The 20,002-nt window shown below is 45.0% G+C and overlaps 1 protein-coding gene across 1 annotated transcript in view; it reads right to left on the minus strand.

Moving 5' to 3' along the window:
• Positions 1-12,419: 12,419 nt before the first annotated feature.
• Positions 12,420-20,002, minus strand: part of B3GNT2 (UDP-GlcNAc:betaGal beta-1,3-N-acetylglucosaminyltransferase 2) — a 28,928-nt gene continuing 21,345 nt past the window's right edge. The window contains exon 2 of the mRNA XM_054475783.2: positions 12,420-14,939. Coding sequence (XP_054331758.1) covers positions 13,737-14,930 — 1,194 coding nt within the window. The 5' untranslated portion in view covers positions 14,931-14,939 and the 3' untranslated portion in view covers positions 12,420-13,736. The remainder of the gene's footprint in view (positions 14,940-20,002) is intronic.

The raw sequence follows: 20,002 nt of genomic DNA on the forward strand, positions 1-20,002 counted from the left end.
ATATATATATATATATATATATACACACATATATATATACACATATATATATATACACATATATATATATATACACATATATATATATATATATATACACATATATATATATATATATATATATATACACATATATATATATATATATATATATACACACACACATAGAGAGAGAGAGAGAGAGAGAGAGCTGGCTCTTGCTTGAGTCCAGGATTTGAGGCTGCAGTGAGCCATGATAGTGCCACTGCACTGCAGCCTGGGCAACAGAGTGAGGCTGTCTTTCTAAACATAAAAATTAAGCCAGGTATGGTGGCTTAGCCTGTAATCCCAGCACTTTGGGAGGCTGAGGTGGGTGGATCACCTGAGGTCCGGAGTTCGAGACCACCCTGGCCAACATGGCGAAACCTCATCTCTACTAAAAATGCAAAAATTAGCTGAGTGTGGTGGCGTGAGCCTGTAATCCCAGCTACTTGGGAGGCTGAGGCAGGAGAATGGCATGAACCCGGGAGGCATAGCTTGCAGTGAGCAGAGATAGTGCCACTGCACTCCAGCCTGGGCAACAGAGCGAGACTCCGTCTCAAAAAAAAAAAAAAAAAAAAAAAAATCACATCCTCTGAGGCTTAGTTTTCTCATCTAATCTAATAACACATGTCTACTCTGGGGTGGCCCACCCCTTTACTGACAAACACTGTAGGTCTATGAATAGGAACCCAAGCTTTGCACAGTGAGGCACAAGTGGGACTCGGGTCAGAGTCTGGGCTGACGACGCCTGAGTAAGGCAGTTGATGGAGACAAAAATCTCTGGACAGTGGGGTCAAAGGGCAAAAGGCAAATACAAGTTCACGGGTAGGGAGCTGACAGACCTTGCAGTGCTGGTGGCCCTTTGGTGGCACATGTCCTCCTTTGGAAGGCTCAGGGAGACGGTCCCATAGCAGGGTAAAGTCCTTGGGCAATGGAATCAGAGACTGCAGGTATAAATCCTGGCCCCAAGTATAAAATACTTGCTAGTTGTTTAAACTTGGGTTGGCTTCATTTTGCTCATCTGTTACATGAAGAAGGGGCTGGGACTGGGATGGGTGGGCCACGGCACACAGGCATACTACGCTTCCCTCCCTGCTGCCTGAGTGCTTGCCACATAGCCGGACCCCAATGCTCCCCCAGGTGGGGCACAGGGGTCCCTGCATATTTCCAGGAATGTGACAGCAGGGGGCTGTCGGTCAGCTGTTCCAGCCTCAGGAGAGGGGCAAGACCAGACCCCAGCTTGCTCTGGCCCAGGAGAACCCACGGCAGCTTGGAGCACAGAAATTTCTAATGAGCGTCCACCTTCCTCTCTGGGCAGGCCAGGCTGTTTGTTACTGTGCTATGGAGGAGTGAGGGTCTAAACCCAGCTCTCCCTCCTAGGCCATAAGACCCAACACATCTGGCCCACACCCCACAATGACTATACAGGCAGCCAAGCACCTCTATCCCCTTGAAATCTCTTCCCAGCCCACCAGCATCTTCCTCTCCCAAGGAACTGGGTTTGCATGCACACTCCTTTTTTCAGCTCTTCACGTGTCACCAAAGCAAACATCTATAAATGTATAAACTTGACCCCGAAAGAGAAACTGTTATCTCTCACCCAGGGGACTTTGGACCCACACTGAACACTGAACAGCTGAAGAAAGGTGTTCCCTGCTTCCTAAGTCTTTCCACTTAGATTTTTGGCCTAACGCAGGTACATCAAGTTTCTTCCCCAGCTGCCTACTGGAAGCAACTATCACAGTCTTAAAATTGGGTGTTTCAGGGCGGGAATCTGGAGGCACCTGCAGCTGGGCTCACCCTAGAACTCAGGGAAGGAAGCAGGCCTTCATGGTATCAGTCAGGACCGACTGCAGTCAGCTTAAGCAAAAAAGAAAAAGGCTCACGTGGCTGGGAAGGCCAGGATGGAGGCAGGTGCAAGGGGCTAATGGACGCTGGCACCACTCCCAGCCCCTCCTCCTTCCACATGTGTTGCCCTCATTCTGACTTGTTAGGGAGAGGGCCAGGCAACTCCACCATGCCCATTTAGCAACACCAGTGGAAGAAGAGCTTCCCTCTCCCAGTCCCCAGGAGGGTTCCAATAGGCCCTGTTTATCACCCCACAGCCCCGGGGCACAGCCCATCTCCAGAAAAAGGAGGACAGAAGGACAAGCAACAACAGGAGCTACCACAGTCCTCTGCATGGCAGCTATTTTCAAACATGGGAAACTTCTCCTCTCTGCATAAAAATAGAGCTCAAATGCTCCAAAGTTGGAGAGGAGTCTGGAAGGCTGAGATTGCTGCCAAGAGCAGCCATTCTGCAGATAAGAGTTCTGTGTGCTAGACCAGGGCATGGGAGCCCCAGAAAGCAAATGGAGCATGCTGGCATCTCCTAACCCCAACTGAGGAAGGAGGGAACCCCTGCTCTCATCTACAGAGGGAACTAAGGTTGCTTTAACTGGCACCGCCTTGCCTATCGCAGGCAGGCGAGGCCTCCCACAGCAGGCCTGATGCTCCCTCCGCCCCCGCCCTGGCTCTCCTGTCCCTGGAGGTTGCTCAGCGCAGCAACCCAGCCGCTCCTTGGAGAAAACTCCACCACCTCCCCGAGGAGGAGTTTCACCTCTGGCTCACTCCTGCCTCCAGGCCTCAGCCAGGTGGGCTGCTCCTGTGACCTGTCCCTCCAGGACGCGTTGTGGTCCAGGGATGTGGACCAGGTGGGGTCCCTCCAAGGTCACCTCAGAAGTAGGCACAACTTGCAAAGACAGAGGCATCTGTTCTGTTAGCACAGCTTTGTCCCTTACCTTTGAGTAACAGTAGGCTCCTCCTCCACCCAACCCCATACGCTGATGAGAAGCATGGAGCTCTTCTTGGCCCTGCTTAAGGCCACAGACATTTTGAGCAAGACAGTCAATCCTCATGTAAGGAAGCGACCAGCCGGAGGAGGATCAGCCCAAGAGGCAGAGGACAATGAACAGAGAGTCAAAGGACTGAACAGCAGAGGAGGGAGGCTGGAAGAGAACTGGCACAGAAGCAGCACTAATAATGACAACAAAAGCAGCAGCTACTCATTCATCGAGCACTTACTACATGCCAGGCTCCAAGCACCTTACATGCATTGACTCAATGAATTATTTGCACATTTTACATATACTAATGTCCCCCAAGATATTTTTAACTACAAAGAGAAAGACAATACCTCACTGTGGAGGAACCCAGTGCACAAAGTTAATATAACCAGGAATAGGACACAGTGACATCAAGAGCCCCCGGTGTGAGGCCTCGAGACGGACAAAACATCACATCTGTGGTATTCTTGCCAAAAATATATAACCTCATTCTAATCACGCAAAACACCATACAAGCCCAAATGGAAGGACATTCTACAAATAACCAGTACTCATCAGAAGTGTTAAAGTCATGAAAGACAAGGAAAGATTGAGAAACAGATGGGAGGAAACCAAGGAAAAATAACCAAATGCCATGTGGGGCCTTAAATAGCATCCGGGAACAGAAAGTGGACATCTTAGCCGGGCGTGGTGGTATACACCTGTAGGATCACTTGAGCCCAGGAAGTCAAGGGTGCAGTGAGCCGTGATCACACCACTGCACTCACCCTGGGTGACAGAGTGAGGCCCCGTGTCAAATTTAAAAAAGAACAAAAAAGAAAATGGACATTAGTGAAAAACATTGGTAAAATTCAAGTCAGGTTTGCAGTGCAGATAATAGAATAATAGCAATGTTGATTTCATTGCTGTTCTTGGTTGGTCCAATGTTGATTTTGATAATTATGATACGGTTATGTAAGATGTTAACATTGGGAATACGTGGGTAGAGGCATATGGGTTCTCTGCATACTATTTTTTTTTTTTTTTTTTTTTTTGAGACTTCGTCTCGCTCTTGTCCCCCAGGCTGGAGTGCAATGGCACAATCTCAGCTCACTGCAACCTCCACCTCCCAGGTTCGAGCAATTCTCCTGCCTCAGCCTCCCGAGTAGCTGGGATTACAGGCACCCGCCACCATGCCCACCTAATATTTGTACTTTTAGTAGACACAGGGTTTCACCATGTTGGCCAGGCTGGTCTTCAACCCCTGAACTCATGATTCACCCACCTCGGCCTCCCAAAGTGCTGGGATTATAGGTGTGAGCCACCGAGGCTGGCTTCTGCATACTATTTTTATAACTTCTCAGTAAGTCAAAATTAATTCAAAACTGAAAATGTTTACTTTTTAATTTAAAGCTTTCTAAGTGAGGCTGGGCACGGTGGCTCATGCCTGTAATCCCAACACTTTGGGAGGCCGAGGCAGGCAGATCACTTGAGGTTAGGCGTTCGAGATCAGCCTGGCCAACATGGAGAAACCCTGTCTCTACTAACAATACAAAAAATTAGCTGGGTGTGGTGGCAGGCGCCTGTAATCCCAGCTACTTGGGAAGCTGAGGCAGGAGAATCGCTTGAACCCGGGAGGCAGAGGTTGCAGTGAGCCAAGATCGTGCCACTGCACTCCCTCAGCTGGGGCGGCAGAGTGAGACTCTGTCTCAAAAATTAAAATAAATAAAATAAAATAGCTTTCTAAGTGAAAGGTTCACCCAACACATCAATGTTATCTCAGAAAAGTAATTTATTGGGTTGGTCTACCAACAATGAACCATGCCAAGACCTGGGATAATGCAGAGAATATTTCTAATTGTCTGCCATAATAAACATCTGCCACAGCTGGGTTTTTTATTGCCATGGCAGCCCCTATTTGTCGAGCAGGTACTCAGTTGCAGGGACAAGTGCTAAACACTCAGCTAGGGAGCATCTCTCCAACTTCTGGAGAAGGGACCAGTGAGACAGGCCGCCCCCAACAATGAAATGCTCTCCCCAGGCCTCCAGCGCCAGCCTCAGTGGGGTGGTTTTGCATCTTCTGTCTTGTTCTTCAAGACAGTGAGTGGGAAAGTTCCCCAGCTTTCTTGACAGTCCATCGCAACCCCTCCTTGTCATTCCTTCCGCGGTGACTCACTTTTGGAGACTTTTGCAACTAAATAAAGGCATTTCCCACCAACTTTAAGCCCAACAACTTTATCTTCAGTGTCTACCACTCATTTCTCATATCCCACAAGAGGAAAGATTCATGTGATATTGTTGCTATTTAAGACATCTGAGCTTGTCCACATTCAGATTTTCTTTATTTTTCTGAGGTTTTCCCTGGGTTCTCTCACCTCCCCAGCCAGAAAAACAGCAGCTTGGCAGCTGCTGCCAAGGTAGCCACAGCTCTGGCCTCCTGGTTGACTGCAGCTCAGAAGCAGGTAGGTCTGTCCTCAAAGGTTCCAATAGCTGAAACGACAAGGCAGGACCTGGGCCAGGTCCCCGCGCAGCACCTTGGCACCTATTGCCTGATTCCCGAATCTCCACCCAGTTAGGTTTCCTGCAAGCCTTTCCCACTGCAGTCTTCATGTTGTGTCAACAAAATTCTACATGCTCATTCCCCTCTCCACGCCAGACTATAAATAAATTATCCAGTGATGAGTTAACACCTCATTACTATGCCACATTTTGCAGTGAGATTGGAAAAGTAGGAAAGGTAGAAAGAGTAGGAAAAGTAGAAAAGGCAAACCCCAGTTGCCCTGAACCCTTGAATGAGAGGAGGAAGAGCCCCAGAAGGTCACTGAGTCAAAAGGAGGTGAGAGCTGGGGCTTTCTCTAGTGTCCAGGGAGGTCTTGGGTAGAGCCAGACTGAGGCTGGAAGGGCCTGGCTGCTTCCTACCACCCACCCCAGGAATTCTGACAGCTGAATTCTGACCATGCAGCCACCTGGGCATGGTCAGGTGTCTGTGGACGAGCCCCAGAGGCCCCTTCCCAAGGCCACCTTCCCACTACTGAGCTCTACAGAAGGGGCAAAGGAGGAGGATAAGGCAGAGGGAGACAGCTCTGTCTCAGGTCCTTTCTGCCCAGTTCCGATAGACAAGGGGCAGGGGCCTCACCCAAAGGCAGTCAGAGAAGGGGAAGCTCCTACATTTGAGTGGGGGAATGTGGGGGTGCTGACTCTGAGCACAGGGCAGATATCAACAAGGACAAGCAAAGTAGAATGCACTTTGATCCTAATGACGATGGAGGCACCGACCTTAGATATTCACGTTCTTGCCTTGATATGAGGAGCATTCTCACCTCCGTCACATTCCTGGGCAACCCAGAGCAACTTGGAAGGGAACTGAGGGCCCGCCCCACAGCTAAGAGCACTTAAAAGGATCAGGAGCCAAGGGACAGTCCTTTTATTTTATTTATTTTTTGCAAGAGAGGCGCGTTCTCACTAAGTCACCAGGACTGGCCTCAAACTCCTGGCCTTAAAGCAATCCTCCTGCCTCAGCCTCCCAAAGTGCTGGGATCACAGGCATAAGCCACCAAACCCAGCTGACAATCCTTTTAAATTTGTGGAAAATACACCTTAGAAACGATAAAATGGAACCCCTTCCATTTCTACAAAATGGACCTCCCTCAGGCCTGGGGCCTCAGAAAGAGACCCATTTCCCCAGGAAGGGGATGGGGCAGGAGATTTGCTGGGTTTGAAGCTGAGAAGTGTACACAGATGGGCAAAGGGGACCCCAAGAGTCGTGCTGGCTTCAAGGACAGGCTGACTTGCACATCCAGGGAGAGACTGAGGGCTGGAGAGGCAGAACTGTTTGAGAGGGAGGGTTGATTGGACTCGTGAAAGAGAAGGGTGAGGGCGCCGACACGGGGAATGGGTGGGCTAGGAGTAAACCTGGAAGGGTTCTCCTGGTATGAAGGGCCAACAGCCCCTTCACAGAGGTGGACTCAAGAGTGGGCTTGACTCAGAAAGGAACGAGAGGTGGAAATATTTCGGGGAGGCCAAGGAAGAGACCCAGGAAGAGGCTGTGGGTGCAGTGTGGGAGGATCAGGCCCAGCACTTAGCAGCCAAAGAAAGCTTTCAGGCAGAGATTCAAGAACCCGGGCAACGGATGCCGCATTCACGGCAGGAAGGAGAATTTCCAGGTGTGGAGGTCAATGTGGTGAAGGCCTCAGGTCAGGGAAGACAAGAAAAAATGCTGGGGAGTCAAGCATGGGGGTGCACACCTGGAGTCCCAGCTACTCAGGAGACTGAGACAGGAGGGTCACTTGAGCTCAGGAGGTTGAGGCTGCAGTGAATTATGATTGCGTCACTGCACTCCAGCCTGGGTGATGAAAACCCTGTCTTTAAAAATTATAAATAGGCTGGGCACGGTGGCTCACATCTGTAATTCCAGCACTTTGGAAAGCCAAGGCAGGTGAATCACTGGAGGCCAGGAGTTCGAGACCAGCCTGGCCAACATAGCAAAACCCCATCTCTACTAAAAATACCAAAAAAAAAAAAAAATTAGCCAGGTGTGGTGGCACACACCTGTGGTCCCAGCTACTTGTGAGGCTGAGGCATGAGGATCACTTGAACCCAGGAGGCAGATGTTGCAGTGAGCCTAGATCACACCACTGCACACCAGCCTGGGCAACAGAGTGAGACCATCTCAAAAAACTAAATTAAATTAAATTAATACATTTAAAATGCTGGGGGCTCCCAGGTCAGAATAGTGGATGGTCAGAAGTGTTTGCCTCCTTCCCTAACTAAATAACAAAAGATATAATGAAGAAGCCCAAGGCAGCACTGGCAGTGAAGACAATACCACCAAGAGAAATAATTCATTTTGTGAAAGATGGGAAACATCCGGCATTGTATTAATGGACAAACTGGAAGAGGAAACCGCAGCCCAGCACACGATGGGGAGAAGGCTGCATGGGATGTGGGTTACAGGAAGACTTCCCTGGAAAGGCTCCCAGCTTGGAGGAGGCAGAAGGGGTGACTAACTGGTGGGCTGGCTTCACCAACTCTTCGTCTTAAGATTCAAATGCACATGCACATGTGCACATGCAAACACACAGGTTAAGTGCACATAAGCTCAGATGCTTACCTGCTAAGGAATGTTCTCTAAACTGAAGGGGAGGTAGAAGGTTCAGGTTGAAGCAGCTGAGTAGAATACCGCGAAACAGACCCAGAGCAAAGGGAAGAAAGGCAGCTCCAAGATCTGGGGTCAAGTCTATCTGCCCCCCACCTGCTCAGTCCCTGAAAGGAAGCCAGGACATACGTCCATACAGTGACCCTCACCCAGCCTTCCAACGTAGGAAGTGGCCTTGTGGGTAAACAGTCCAGAAAAAGAAACACCTCCTAGGAACTTCTACAAATCAGTTCAGTCCTACATTAAAGGACTAAGCACCACTTAGTATTCGTTCTTCTCCATAAGAATTAGGGTGAACAACTCACCTAATCCCTGAGACAAGAATTGTAAAAAAAACAAAACTCTAATTCATTTTCTTATACACAGTCCTTACATCCACGAAGAACAGTCTCCTATGGAAAGAGGAGCAATCAGAGAACAAACTGTTTAGGAAATTTTTTAAAGAAAAAAAGATGGACAAAATAAAAAATTTCTAGAGGGCGGGTAGAATCATGACGACTTAAAACCAAATTGGCTTTGTAGTGGAGTGATGGTTCCAGCAGAATTCTACAATCTACTAAGGCCAGGCACGGTGGCTCTTGCCTGTAATCCCAGCACTTTGGGAGGCCAAGGCGGGCAGATGACTAGAGGTCAGGAGTTCAAGATCAGCCTGACCAACATGGTGAAACTCCATCTCTACTAAAAATACAAAAATTAGCCGGACGAGTGGCACATGCCTGTGATCTCAGCTACTTGGGAGGCTGAGCCAGGAGAATTGCTTGAACCCAGGAGGCAGAGGTTGCAGTGAGCTGAGATTGCACCATTACACTCTAGCCTGGGCAACAGAGAGAGACTCCGTCTTAAAAAAATAGAAATAAAAAGTAGTTCAGGTGGGGCGCGGTGACTCACGCCTGTAATCCCAGCACTTTGCTGAGGCCGAGGTGGATCACCTGAGGTCAGGAGTTCAAGACCAGCCTGGCCAACATGGCAAAACCCCATCTCTATTGAAAATACAAAAATTAGCTGGGCACACTGATGGGCGCCTCTAATCCCAGCTATTCGGGAGGCTGAGGCAGGAGAATCACTTCATCCTGGGAGACGGAGGTTGCAGTGAGCCAAGATCATGCCACTAATTGCGCCCACTCCATCCTGGGCAACAGAGCAAGTCTCCATCTCAAAAAAAAAAAAAAAAAAAAAAAAAAAAAAGTTCAGCTCCTTCAAGCCTCAGACAGGTGCATTCTGAGGCATGTATTCTGCACTGTTCTCCAGATTCCCTGTGGGGTTGAGCTCCAATCCCACAGTGGCAGTGGCTTCACACTCCTCATCTGCTGCCTTCCAAGGGCCACTTCCTGCCAAACTTTGTGCCTGCACTTCCACTAAAAAAGTCTACCTGAGCTATAGAATCCCTGTCTTAAAGTCTGTTTTCTGGAAAAACCCAAACCAAGAATAGGATAATGTTTATTTTGTACTTGAGATACTTTTTAAAGAGGTGGTGGAAGTTGGTGCCCAGTAGAATAGCTAGGAAAGCCAACTTCAGGAAGGGCTGGGGTGATGAGCAGGAAGAGAGGATGTGAGTTGAAGACAGGCTGGGAAAGGGCGAGTCACAGGATGGTAAGTTTCCAAGGCAGTGAGGTGAGCCCTCGCTAACACTTACGATGCAAGTTCTCCATGTGGCTTATTTTGCTTGAGGAGCATCAAAGGCCCACCCTCCAATCCCATGTGGGGCAGCTGTCAGGAAGCTGCAAACACTTTGTTCAACTGCCAGGCCCCTGACTTAGAAATAAGTCCTTGGATTACAATCAAATTACAACAACTACTCTTGCTGCTTCCGTGCAGTTAATACATCCCCTTTCACCATGCACAACAGCCAAGAAGAAAGCAACTGACAAAGCTCAAAAGCCACCAGGGTTGCTTGGGATGAGAATTCATAAACACAGGTCAAAGTGACAGAAGCAGGAAATGCACCTGAACAGGACTCTTTTTTTTTTTTTTTTTTTTTGAGATGGAGTCTCGCTCTGTTGCCCAGGCTGGAGTGCAGTGGTGTGATCTCGGCTCACTGCAACCTGCGCCTCCTGGGTTCAAGCCATTCTCCTGCCTCAGCCTCCCAAGTAGCTGGAATTACAGGCGCTGCCACCACGCCCGGCTAATTTTTGGTATTTTTAGTAGAAATGGGGTTTCACTATGTTGGCCAGGCTGGTCTCGAACTCCTGACCTCATGATCCACCCCCCCCCTTGGCCTCCCAAAGTGCTGGGATTACAGGCGTGAGCCACCATGCCCGGCCTAGGACTCCATCTTTCAATTTAAGGGTTTAAAAAAATATATAAAGACTCATGCTGTATTTCAATTATTCTAATATGTAATATTTAAGATGTCACATTTTAATATCTCTGAGGCACAATTGATAAAAAATCATATTGGCAGTGCTTTTAGTATATACAAAGTTGGGCATTTACAACAAATATGGTAATTCATGTCATGTGAGCAAACAAGATTTTTAGGGCTCTTTAAAGACAGAAGTCCCTCATTCTTGGCCTCTATGTTTCAAGATATAATGGTATTAAGGGCAAAACTTTTTTAGTGTATTACTTTGAGAACTTCATGAGTCAGAATACTTCAATTTTTCAGATTAATGTAAATAAAGTTCAGTTCAAAAAATCTTATTTGGCCAATGTTTCTAGCCAATATTTCATAGCCTCAATAGCCCAGCATGTAAAATATGTATTTTCCTGTTCTAGGCAAGAAACAAGAATTTTCACTTCATCTGGCATTTTTCATCAGAAGGCAAATCACGGGGAAGTTAAACTATGGCCCAAGTGAAGGCTTCATTCATTTCAGCTTCCCATCCTTTGCATTATTACAGTCACCCTCCCTTTTTGCATCTGAGAAAGTCAAGATGACCCGGGACATCAAATATTCTGCATCACCACCAATCAGGAGTGGACAAGGAGAAGATGGCCCACTTTGGGTGTCTTTAATTCTTGACTCAATTTCCAAGTGTAACAAAGCACTCCCCCAACTTCCTGTTCTTCTTTCCAGCCTCTCTTGATGGGTATAACCAGGATCAGGAAGGGGAATGAGCCATTCTTGTCTCTTGCATTCTTTTTTTAAGACTTGCTTGGGTTTATGAATAGTCCAAACCCTGGCAATGCTTTCAGCCTTTTTGACCTTCAAACTCAAAATCAACATGACTTGGGAATAGCCAAGAAAAGGGCCCAAAATACCAGTTTCCCTTGAGGCCTAAATTGTTCAGCAGTTCTCAAAGAATAAGTTAGACTTACAGCAGTTCCATCCGTGAGATGGGGGATCAGGTGAGAACCCATATTGTGGGCACCAATAGAGGCCTTCCTGGATTTAAGGGTTTGTGCCATAACAGAGCCTAAGCATGTGTAAAGCTCTAAAACCTAATGTGCTCTGCTAAAAAGCCCATGAGGTCCATCTCACAGGGCAGCAATGACCAGTGTGGTGGGCTTGGGCAGCCATTGCACAACAACTTTTGCCAAACGAAGAAGGACCAGAGATCATCTCATCCAAATGTCATCAGCACCAAGAACTCATGTTCAAACAACAGCACACATGTGGACTGAAGGCTCACAAAAGGCCCCCCAGTGGCCCTCCACACCTCATTCAAAACCTGCTCCATCTCTTCTTTCTCTACAAGAGACTTGAAACCTCAGAGAAGGGGAATCTCTAACAAGAAAAAAAATTGAAATTCCTCTGAGAGGAGAAACCTATTACCTGAGAATTCATGGTCAGGTTTTTCGGACAAATGCAAATGTGATCCAATTACCGGTGAATGTTCTCAGAGCTTCTTTTTTCCTCTCCTCTAACCGTAATGTGGCGATGCGGCCCTCTGGGAGGTGTGTGCTAGCAGCCATGGGAGTAGAAGGTAGATGCAGGCCCCAGGAAACCTTCAGGAAGACCAGGCTGAATATAGTCTTCGATCTCAAATCAAGCACCTGTGTCCTCACACTTGCTCAGAAATGACTTCCACATTCCAAACAGACTGTTTGCTCTTACAACACTAACCCTTCTGTTTTTTGAGCTTCATCAATTGTCTACTTGTTTCCCACTGGACGTTAGTAGTGTCTTCTCAACGTGGGTCTATGAAAGGAAATTGAGTAGCCAAGGCTGCCTCTATATTTCATCTTTGTGGCTACAAACTCCAAAATAGAAATGGCTTAGGATAACACAATCTTTACAATGCCACACCACTCCCTAATTAAATTATTTATACTCACTGAAAATGGAAGCATAAATAAATATTCTCACTTTTCGTTAAAGACTTTAAACGGGAAAGCACTTTGGGGATTTTAAATGCAAAGATGGATGACGCACTGAGAGACAGTGATAGTTCAACACTACTGTAATGGTTTCTGGGGAGGAAACTGGCCTCTTTCAGGGAAAAATGTTCTCAAATATGGGAAACAAAAGGATTATAGATTACACATTACACAAAAAATTAAAAATACAGTGGCTTTATTTCCATTGTTTATAGTCCCCAGTATCCCATCTGATAAGAACCTTCAATTCTATAAACAAAAGTATTTCAAGAAAGTATGTTACACAATAGTACATATAAGTAATAGTTTGGCAGAATTTTAAACTCTAGTAGTTCATACCCCCAAAAAACAAATTTTAAAATTCAAAAATAACAGTTTTATTTAACATATGTTACACCTTAACATTTAAAATATCATGCTCTAGTTAAATATTTCGTCAACGACACTGTATACAAATAAAATATTACATAAAATATATTTAAGAAAATGTTTTGGTCTTTGATCTGAACAATAAATAAAAACACAGGCACTTCTACATAGACAGGGAAGCAATTACTACTCAGAATAATAATCTTGTATAAGCAGCATGTGAAAATATGGCAATAATAAATTCTGGAATTTTAAACTGACAAACCATTTATGCAAAAGTCTGCAACTTCAATCTTTTCACTCAAGTTCAAAATACATATGCCTTCCTGGTCCATATTGAAAATTCACTAACACGATATGGTTGTTAGGGGCAATTCAATCTTCAGTTGGCCATTAAGGAATCATACTCATTTTCAAATACTAAAATTACACTATGATACCACCAGCAAACCAAATACAAGAAAAATTAAACCCTCTTTCTCCTTATTATGACCATAACATCACAACAAGATAAATTAGATGAGGTCACACAATGATTCTCATTTAGCAAAATTAATTAACACACACAAATACTGTTGGGGTGGTAGGAAATTTCCACAATTGAAAAACTGAATTCCACAAATGACAACTGAAAATTCAGTTTTCTAGACAATTTAAAATTTACCCAAATCCCATAAAAATAAACATAATTCCATTTCACGAAAACCACTGGATCACGTTTAACAAAGTCTTTGTAGCCAATAGGTTTATAAATACCTGAATTACAAATAAACCAGTCATTATTATGGGAACTAGGAATATTATAGAAAAGGGCAAACAAAATAACTTAAAATGGTCAAATTCCAGAAACAGGATTTCAGATAAGAGGGTACAAGTTTTTTAAAAATGACCACTAGCCGGTAAGATCAGAACCAATCATCCTGCCATATCATCCGTAAAAAAAATTACCATCTTCCGCTTTCCCTCTTCACGTGAGTACCAAATTGAAGGGTTTAGAGGCCCTCAAATGGATATCACTCATAAAGGCAATTTTCATGGTTTAATATAGAAATTACTCTAATGTGAGAACACAACATGGGAACTATTCAAAATACACCTTTCTATGCAAAATTGAGTTTGTATCTATTTTAGCATTTTAAATGAGCACTCTGCAACTGAGACCAGATATCAATCATCTCTTGAGGTTTTCTACTATGTACTAACATCAGATCTACATAGGAGCAGATGTTATTTTTGTTTTTCTCCTCAATATCAAATGTCCTGAAGCCTTTGTGTTTCTCTGGAACGAGGCCGAGTTTCTGAAGGCACATTCCAGTATAAACGTCATCAATGGGGTAGAGATGGACCCGGTCAGTGATACGGTACAGCCTCAGGGCCAGGTGGCCGGAGTAGAGGAACCCCCCTCCCCCTGCATAGGGTGGGTAGAGGCCAGAGTAAACAACTTCTGGGATGTAGTACTTCAGCTTCTTATCCCGATGAGGTCCAGCATTGTGGATCACATCACCTATAAACAGATCTTTGGCTTTGGTCTTGGATAAACTATTCAAGTAATTCAGGATGTGATGGGTGTTCACAAAAACATCGTCATCGCCCTTGAAAACAAACTCAGTGTCTGGGCAGGAAGTACTTACCCACCTGAGAAACAGCACTTCCTTCAGAGACAAGTTGAAGAAAGTGTCTCTGTAGTTCCACATAAGAATGTCTTGGTGCTTCTCACTCTCAAATTTCAGCATATCTGAAAGGTCGGGGTGGTTGTCCTCTGGGGGTGTCTGGCCCAGCAGGAAGACTCGCACCACCGTTTGGTTCCCTGCGTTGCTTTCTTGGCCCCAGGATTCCCGAATTGCTTGCCTTCTGGCAAAATGTGGAGTGAGGGACTTAATCGCCAGCAACAAGAAGGGTTTCTTTGCACACTTATCCGGCTGATCTATAAGCAGTGAATAATTGCGGCATCTCAAATACAGCAGAAAGTCTTTAAATCTGTCCGGCAAGTTGTTAAAACCCGTAACCACCGACGTGACCCTCAGGTCAGGTTCGCAGTAGTTCAGATGGCTTATATTGGAGAGCCTGCCCGCCTCCCCCGTCTGGTTGGTCAGCATGCTCAGGATGGGGTTGTACTGCCGGTTCAGCTTCTCTTGCTCTCGGTTCCAGTATGCCTCGGGAGGGGTAGATATCTTCCAGAACTTCTCTTTGGGTATTATTACTTCCCCTTTTCCATTTTTTTCTTGGCTACTGCTTTTGGAGACTTCCATAATAAAATAAATGAAGACATTTGCCATCATCAGGATACCCAACAACTTTATTCTTCGACGTCCAACACTCATTTCTCATATCTGGAATAAAGGGGTGGAGTACTGTATCAATTAATTATCAATTTGCATTTGCACATACAATTTATTTTACTTGTCTCCCCAGGAATAGTAGTTTACAGCAAAGACTCTACACTTGCACTGCCTAGGTTCAAATCTTGGCCCTGCCTTTCTAGCTTTGTGATCATGGGCAAGTGGGATAGTCCATGTCTCAACTTCTCCATATATAAAATGGGAATCAAGCCCACTTCAAAGGATGGTTGTGAGTATATGATGTTATATGGAAAGCTTTTAAAATAGTGCCTGGCTCACAGCAAGCACTATGTAAGTGACTGTTTTAGACATGCTGAAGCTAGAAATACTTATTACTAAATAACCTCAGGAGAGTTCAACTTCCTTGCTTACAAAGGCACATACAGTGCTTGGCAAACCGATTTGCCTAAGTTATAACAAATACATTTTACACTGTGTTTAGTATACAAATACACACACACACACACACAAAACTCTATTTACACGTGTGATGCACTGTGTGCAGTTGCATGTCATTCACTCTCAAGTTCTCTTCTATTTCATTTGAAAAACTTCGAGATTTTAAAATGTAGAAACAGGGACTGGTTACGTTGCTCAGGCTGGGCTCGAACTCCCGACCTAAGGTGATCCTCCCGCTTCAGCCTCCCAAAGTGCTGGGATTATAGGCGTGTCTGACCCTATCTCTCTCTTTTTTTTAATGTTAGTCCCAACCCTGAGTTATTTTCCAACCTACCATTTTACAGATAAGGAAACCAAAGCAGAGAGATTAAGACACTTGCCCAAGGTTGCAGGGCTAGGAAGCAGGAGACAGGAACCACAGAGCATCTCAGAGAAAATGAAAGCGAACTCAGGACAGCTTTATCCCAATAGCCAAAAACTGGCAACAGCCCAAGTATCAGCAGAACAGATGATCAAACTGTGGCATCTGCATACAATGGTATACCCCTCGGCAATAGAAAGGGAAACTATTGTGGATGAAACATTACATTACATTGTGAATGAAGGCCAGACCCAAGTTTTCATTTATATTAACTTCAAGAACAGGCAAAACTAATTTAGGTTCTAGAAATCTGAAAGTGATGGAGGCGGTGGACTTAGAGAAGGATAGGAGGGAACTTCCTGGGGTACAGAAATGTACCATGTAAGTCTTGATCCTGATGAAGGCTCCATGGATGTATGCATTTGCCAAAACCTGAAGTGTATATTTAAGATCTCTATTGTTTGTAGAACAAACAAAGAAAAAGGGAAATACAAATGATATTTTGGTGAAATATCAAAGGATTTCAGGCTGTGAGCAATGGAAGAATAAAGAATGAGTAATGAGACAGTTTGCTGGGGATATCCAAGGTTCTAACACTATTGACATGGATGACCTATACAAGAATGAACATCTAAACCAAGGTGACATTAAAAGATAGCCCAAAAAAGTGGAATGGCAATGTTCTATAAAGAGCTGAGGATTTTCTTATCAGGTTAATTCAACTGGGAATTTATCCTTAGGTACTATTACTCATTCCCATTTTATACCTGAGGAGGTACACATTTAAAGAAGGGCAGACTGGAATACCAGCCAAGGCAAACAGATTCCAAGTCTGTACCACGCCAAAAGGTAGCCACACTTCTCCAATCCCTAAAAGAAAGCTTTGCGACTATTTTAATCTAGTATTTGCTTTTTAAAAGGAGAGGATTTTTAAGTTCACTGGATTCTAACAAACAGTACTAAAGTAGAAAAATATTTGTCATGCTGAGAATGCTGTAAAACTATTACACATTAGAGAGCCCAGATGAGATCAACAGGAATTCACAAGCTATTGTGTCTCTCTAAAGATCTGCCTAGCAGACCTTAATCTGGTTGCTTGTATTTACTACTGTTGAAACCACCTTTGCAAAGATTATGGACAGTAAGAAATCTAGCATGGCTGACTCCATCTTGCGTCTACCCTCACAGGCTGGCTGTCTCCACTCATTCCTGGGCATAGGCCAAGCTAACCACCAGAGAAATTTAGTTTACAGTTTAACTTGGAAGCAAAGATGGTAACAGTCCCTCCATAAAACTGATCCCTTCCTTGTTCAGGGGGCTGAGGCTAATGAAAGGTCACAAGATTAGGACTGAGAGGGGCCTGAATTCTGCTAAAATGTAAGCACAGTTTTTATAATCCTTTATTGCTCAGGAGTCATGTGGCCAGAGGCCACAAGATCTTTGACTTCCCCAAGTGCTCCTGTAGTTAACACCACTATTATAGAAACTAAGATTGGTCTTTTGAATGTTTTTCAGACTTACCCCACCCAGACTAGAGACTCATGACTCCCCCCAACCCCCGCAGACTCAGCACATGGCTTTGATTGCATCCACAGCCAATCAGCAGCACCCACTCCCTGGTCCCCTGCCCACGAAACTATTCTTGAAAAACCTAACCTCATACCTTTGGAGACTTCAGTGATAACTCCAGTTACTTCTCAAATACTTCTCAAAAAGAAAAGCTTCTCCCTAACTTGGGACAATTCTCCTAATGTTAAAGTGAGCCCTTGACCCAGTACTGCTGTCTCTAGGTCTCAGGCCCTTCCTAGTCTGGAAGGAAGGGCAACAGGAAATGCGTGATGGTGAAAAACTACAATGAAGAAAAAGATTTGCAAAGGGGCCAGGCACAATGACTCACGCCTGTAAACCAGATCACTTGAGGCCAGGAGTTTGAGACCAGCCTGGCCAACATAGCAAAAACCCTGCCTCTACTAAAAATACAAAAAAGGTATGGTGGTATACTCCTGTAGTCCAAGCTACTTGGGAGGCTGAGGTTGCACTGAGCTGAGATCGTGCCACTGCACTCCAACCTGGGCGACAGAGCAAAACTACTCAGGAAAAAACAGCACATACTATGAACAGCTAAATACCTGGCAAAAATTTAACTCAGTAAAGGGATCTAAACATTAATAGACCTTTACCAAAATTTCTGGAGTAAAAGAGGACAGCTTAGGGAAGAAAAAAGGGAAGCACAGTACTTTACATAGGAGGCTGTGAACTTCCAGAGCTAATTCTCCCAGGAAAGATACAGGGTGAATAATATGTAAAAATGACTCCAGATAATTTAACAAGTTTATACATCTAGATTATGGGGGAGGCCATGAATAACTGGAATCCAGCCACAACCACTTGAAGCCTCTATCACAGAAAACACCAATCCTTCTGAGGATGCTTTGAGGAATAAGCTTGCTGACCCCTGGCAAGATTTCCAACTTCATCTGCTACAATTCAGCCTTTCATTTCCTCAATCAAGGCCACGCCAAGGTGCAGTTCTCACATCACCTTGGCTCAAGACACAGGGACTAATGAATGGCCTTCCCAGGAACACCACCGTCAACTTTAAGTGCTCAAGGCCTCCAGCCCGCAGGGCATTTTCCTGCTCATTTCTCATTGCGCGGGATGCCACTTTACCAGGAGAAAATGGAAGCTCAGAGGGGACTGATGATTTGCCTGAATATTATGGAAGAGTTACGTGACAAGGCTTAGACAAGACCACCTTCTGGCTCCCAATCCAGGACTCTCTGGATCTCTTTTTTCTATGAGGTTCAACCACATTCTAGTTACATGGTCCAGGTCAACAGTGAAGTCCCACAGGCTGATTATGGCACGGGATCATGGTACATTGATAGTTACTAAGAGGCTCCAAAGAAAGAGAAATGGGGGCACTTACAAGCTCCCAGCCCCACCTCAGGAAACAGATCAGCCTTTCTTGTAAAAGACTTCAGATTCCCAAAGGCTCAATTTGAGGCAACTCTTCCCATTACTTGCTAAAGGGTATTTCTTTCAAGCCAATCTGAAGAGGAAGGTGGAAAACACAAGATTCTCAACTGCACATTTCCATCAAGGTTAAATGTCACCGTGCACTTGTGACCTGGGCCCAGTGTCTTGCATGAGAACTCAGCTTCTAGTAGGCTCTTAGAACAAAGCCAAGTTCATGGAAAGGAGGATAAAGCAGTGACCCCCGTAAAAATATCTGTGGGAAAAAGCTCTCTAAATATCTGACTAAACATTCCCATCGCAGACAGAAAACCCAATTCCAATGTCCTTTCTTCAGCAGGAAGTTACATTGCGTAAGAAGAATTTAAGAAAACTTACCCCAAAGCTGGGGGAAGATGTTATAAACTCTCACTGTGAAACACAGACTTTCTGTTGTAACAGAAATAAGAGAAAACCCCATATACAAACACAAAGCAACCTTAGCTTTTTACCTTGTCCCCAACAGGGACAGAAAAGTTTTGAAACTTCAGTTGGTTTTGTTTAATGAAATGAAAATATTTAGAAAGATGGTATAACAGAGAAAACCTTAGCTGAAAAATGGCTTACAAAACAGTACAGACATGATGCTGAAACTATGTGACAATCTAGATAAAATACTACACAAAAACAAAGTGGGTTTATTCAGGGTGGTGGGATGAGAGGGTGTTTTCACCTCCTTTAACGCTAACCAATGGTCTGCCCTGTAAGCAGCCTCTTCCGCCGCACGCTGGGGACCGGGACACAGCACACAGCCCCATGAGGGGTTCCCTGTTCCACAGCCCACCCCAAGCCTGTGTCAGCATCACCGTATTCGACCCCTACAGTGCTGCATAGAGGCTGTCACAACACCCATCCCTATTACCTGCACACCTTCCCTTGTGCCTATGCCACGTCCTAAAGGCTCCTACATGTAATAGTGAAACATGAACACACCTGCCTTAACAAATATGTACCAGGCACCAGCAATCCTTTGAGGCAGATACTCTAAATTCCCACTGCTTATTTCGCTGAGGCACAGGGTAGGGGCACAGGGTGGGTGGACAAGTGACTGAACTTGTCCAATGTCACACAGCTGGTAAATGGTAGAGCCAGGACTCAAACCCAGGCAATGATAGCTCCAGAGTGCGAGTTTTCAACCATCACACAATCACGGAAGCAAACGCTGCTGCATATGGTTATGACTGCAGGAACTGAAGGGATTTATGTCTTATTTTCCATGGTTAATCTTCTTAAAGTAACTTTTTAAAAGCTCTGTATTTATACATTTTAACTCACAAAA

This window comes from Pongo pygmaeus, chromosome 12 (assembly GCF_028885625.2).
Source record: "Pongo pygmaeus isolate AG05252 chromosome 12, NHGRI_mPonPyg2-v2.0_pri, whole genome shotgun sequence".
Lineage (NCBI taxonomy): Eukaryota > Metazoa > Chordata > Mammalia > Primates > Hominidae > Pongo > Pongo pygmaeus.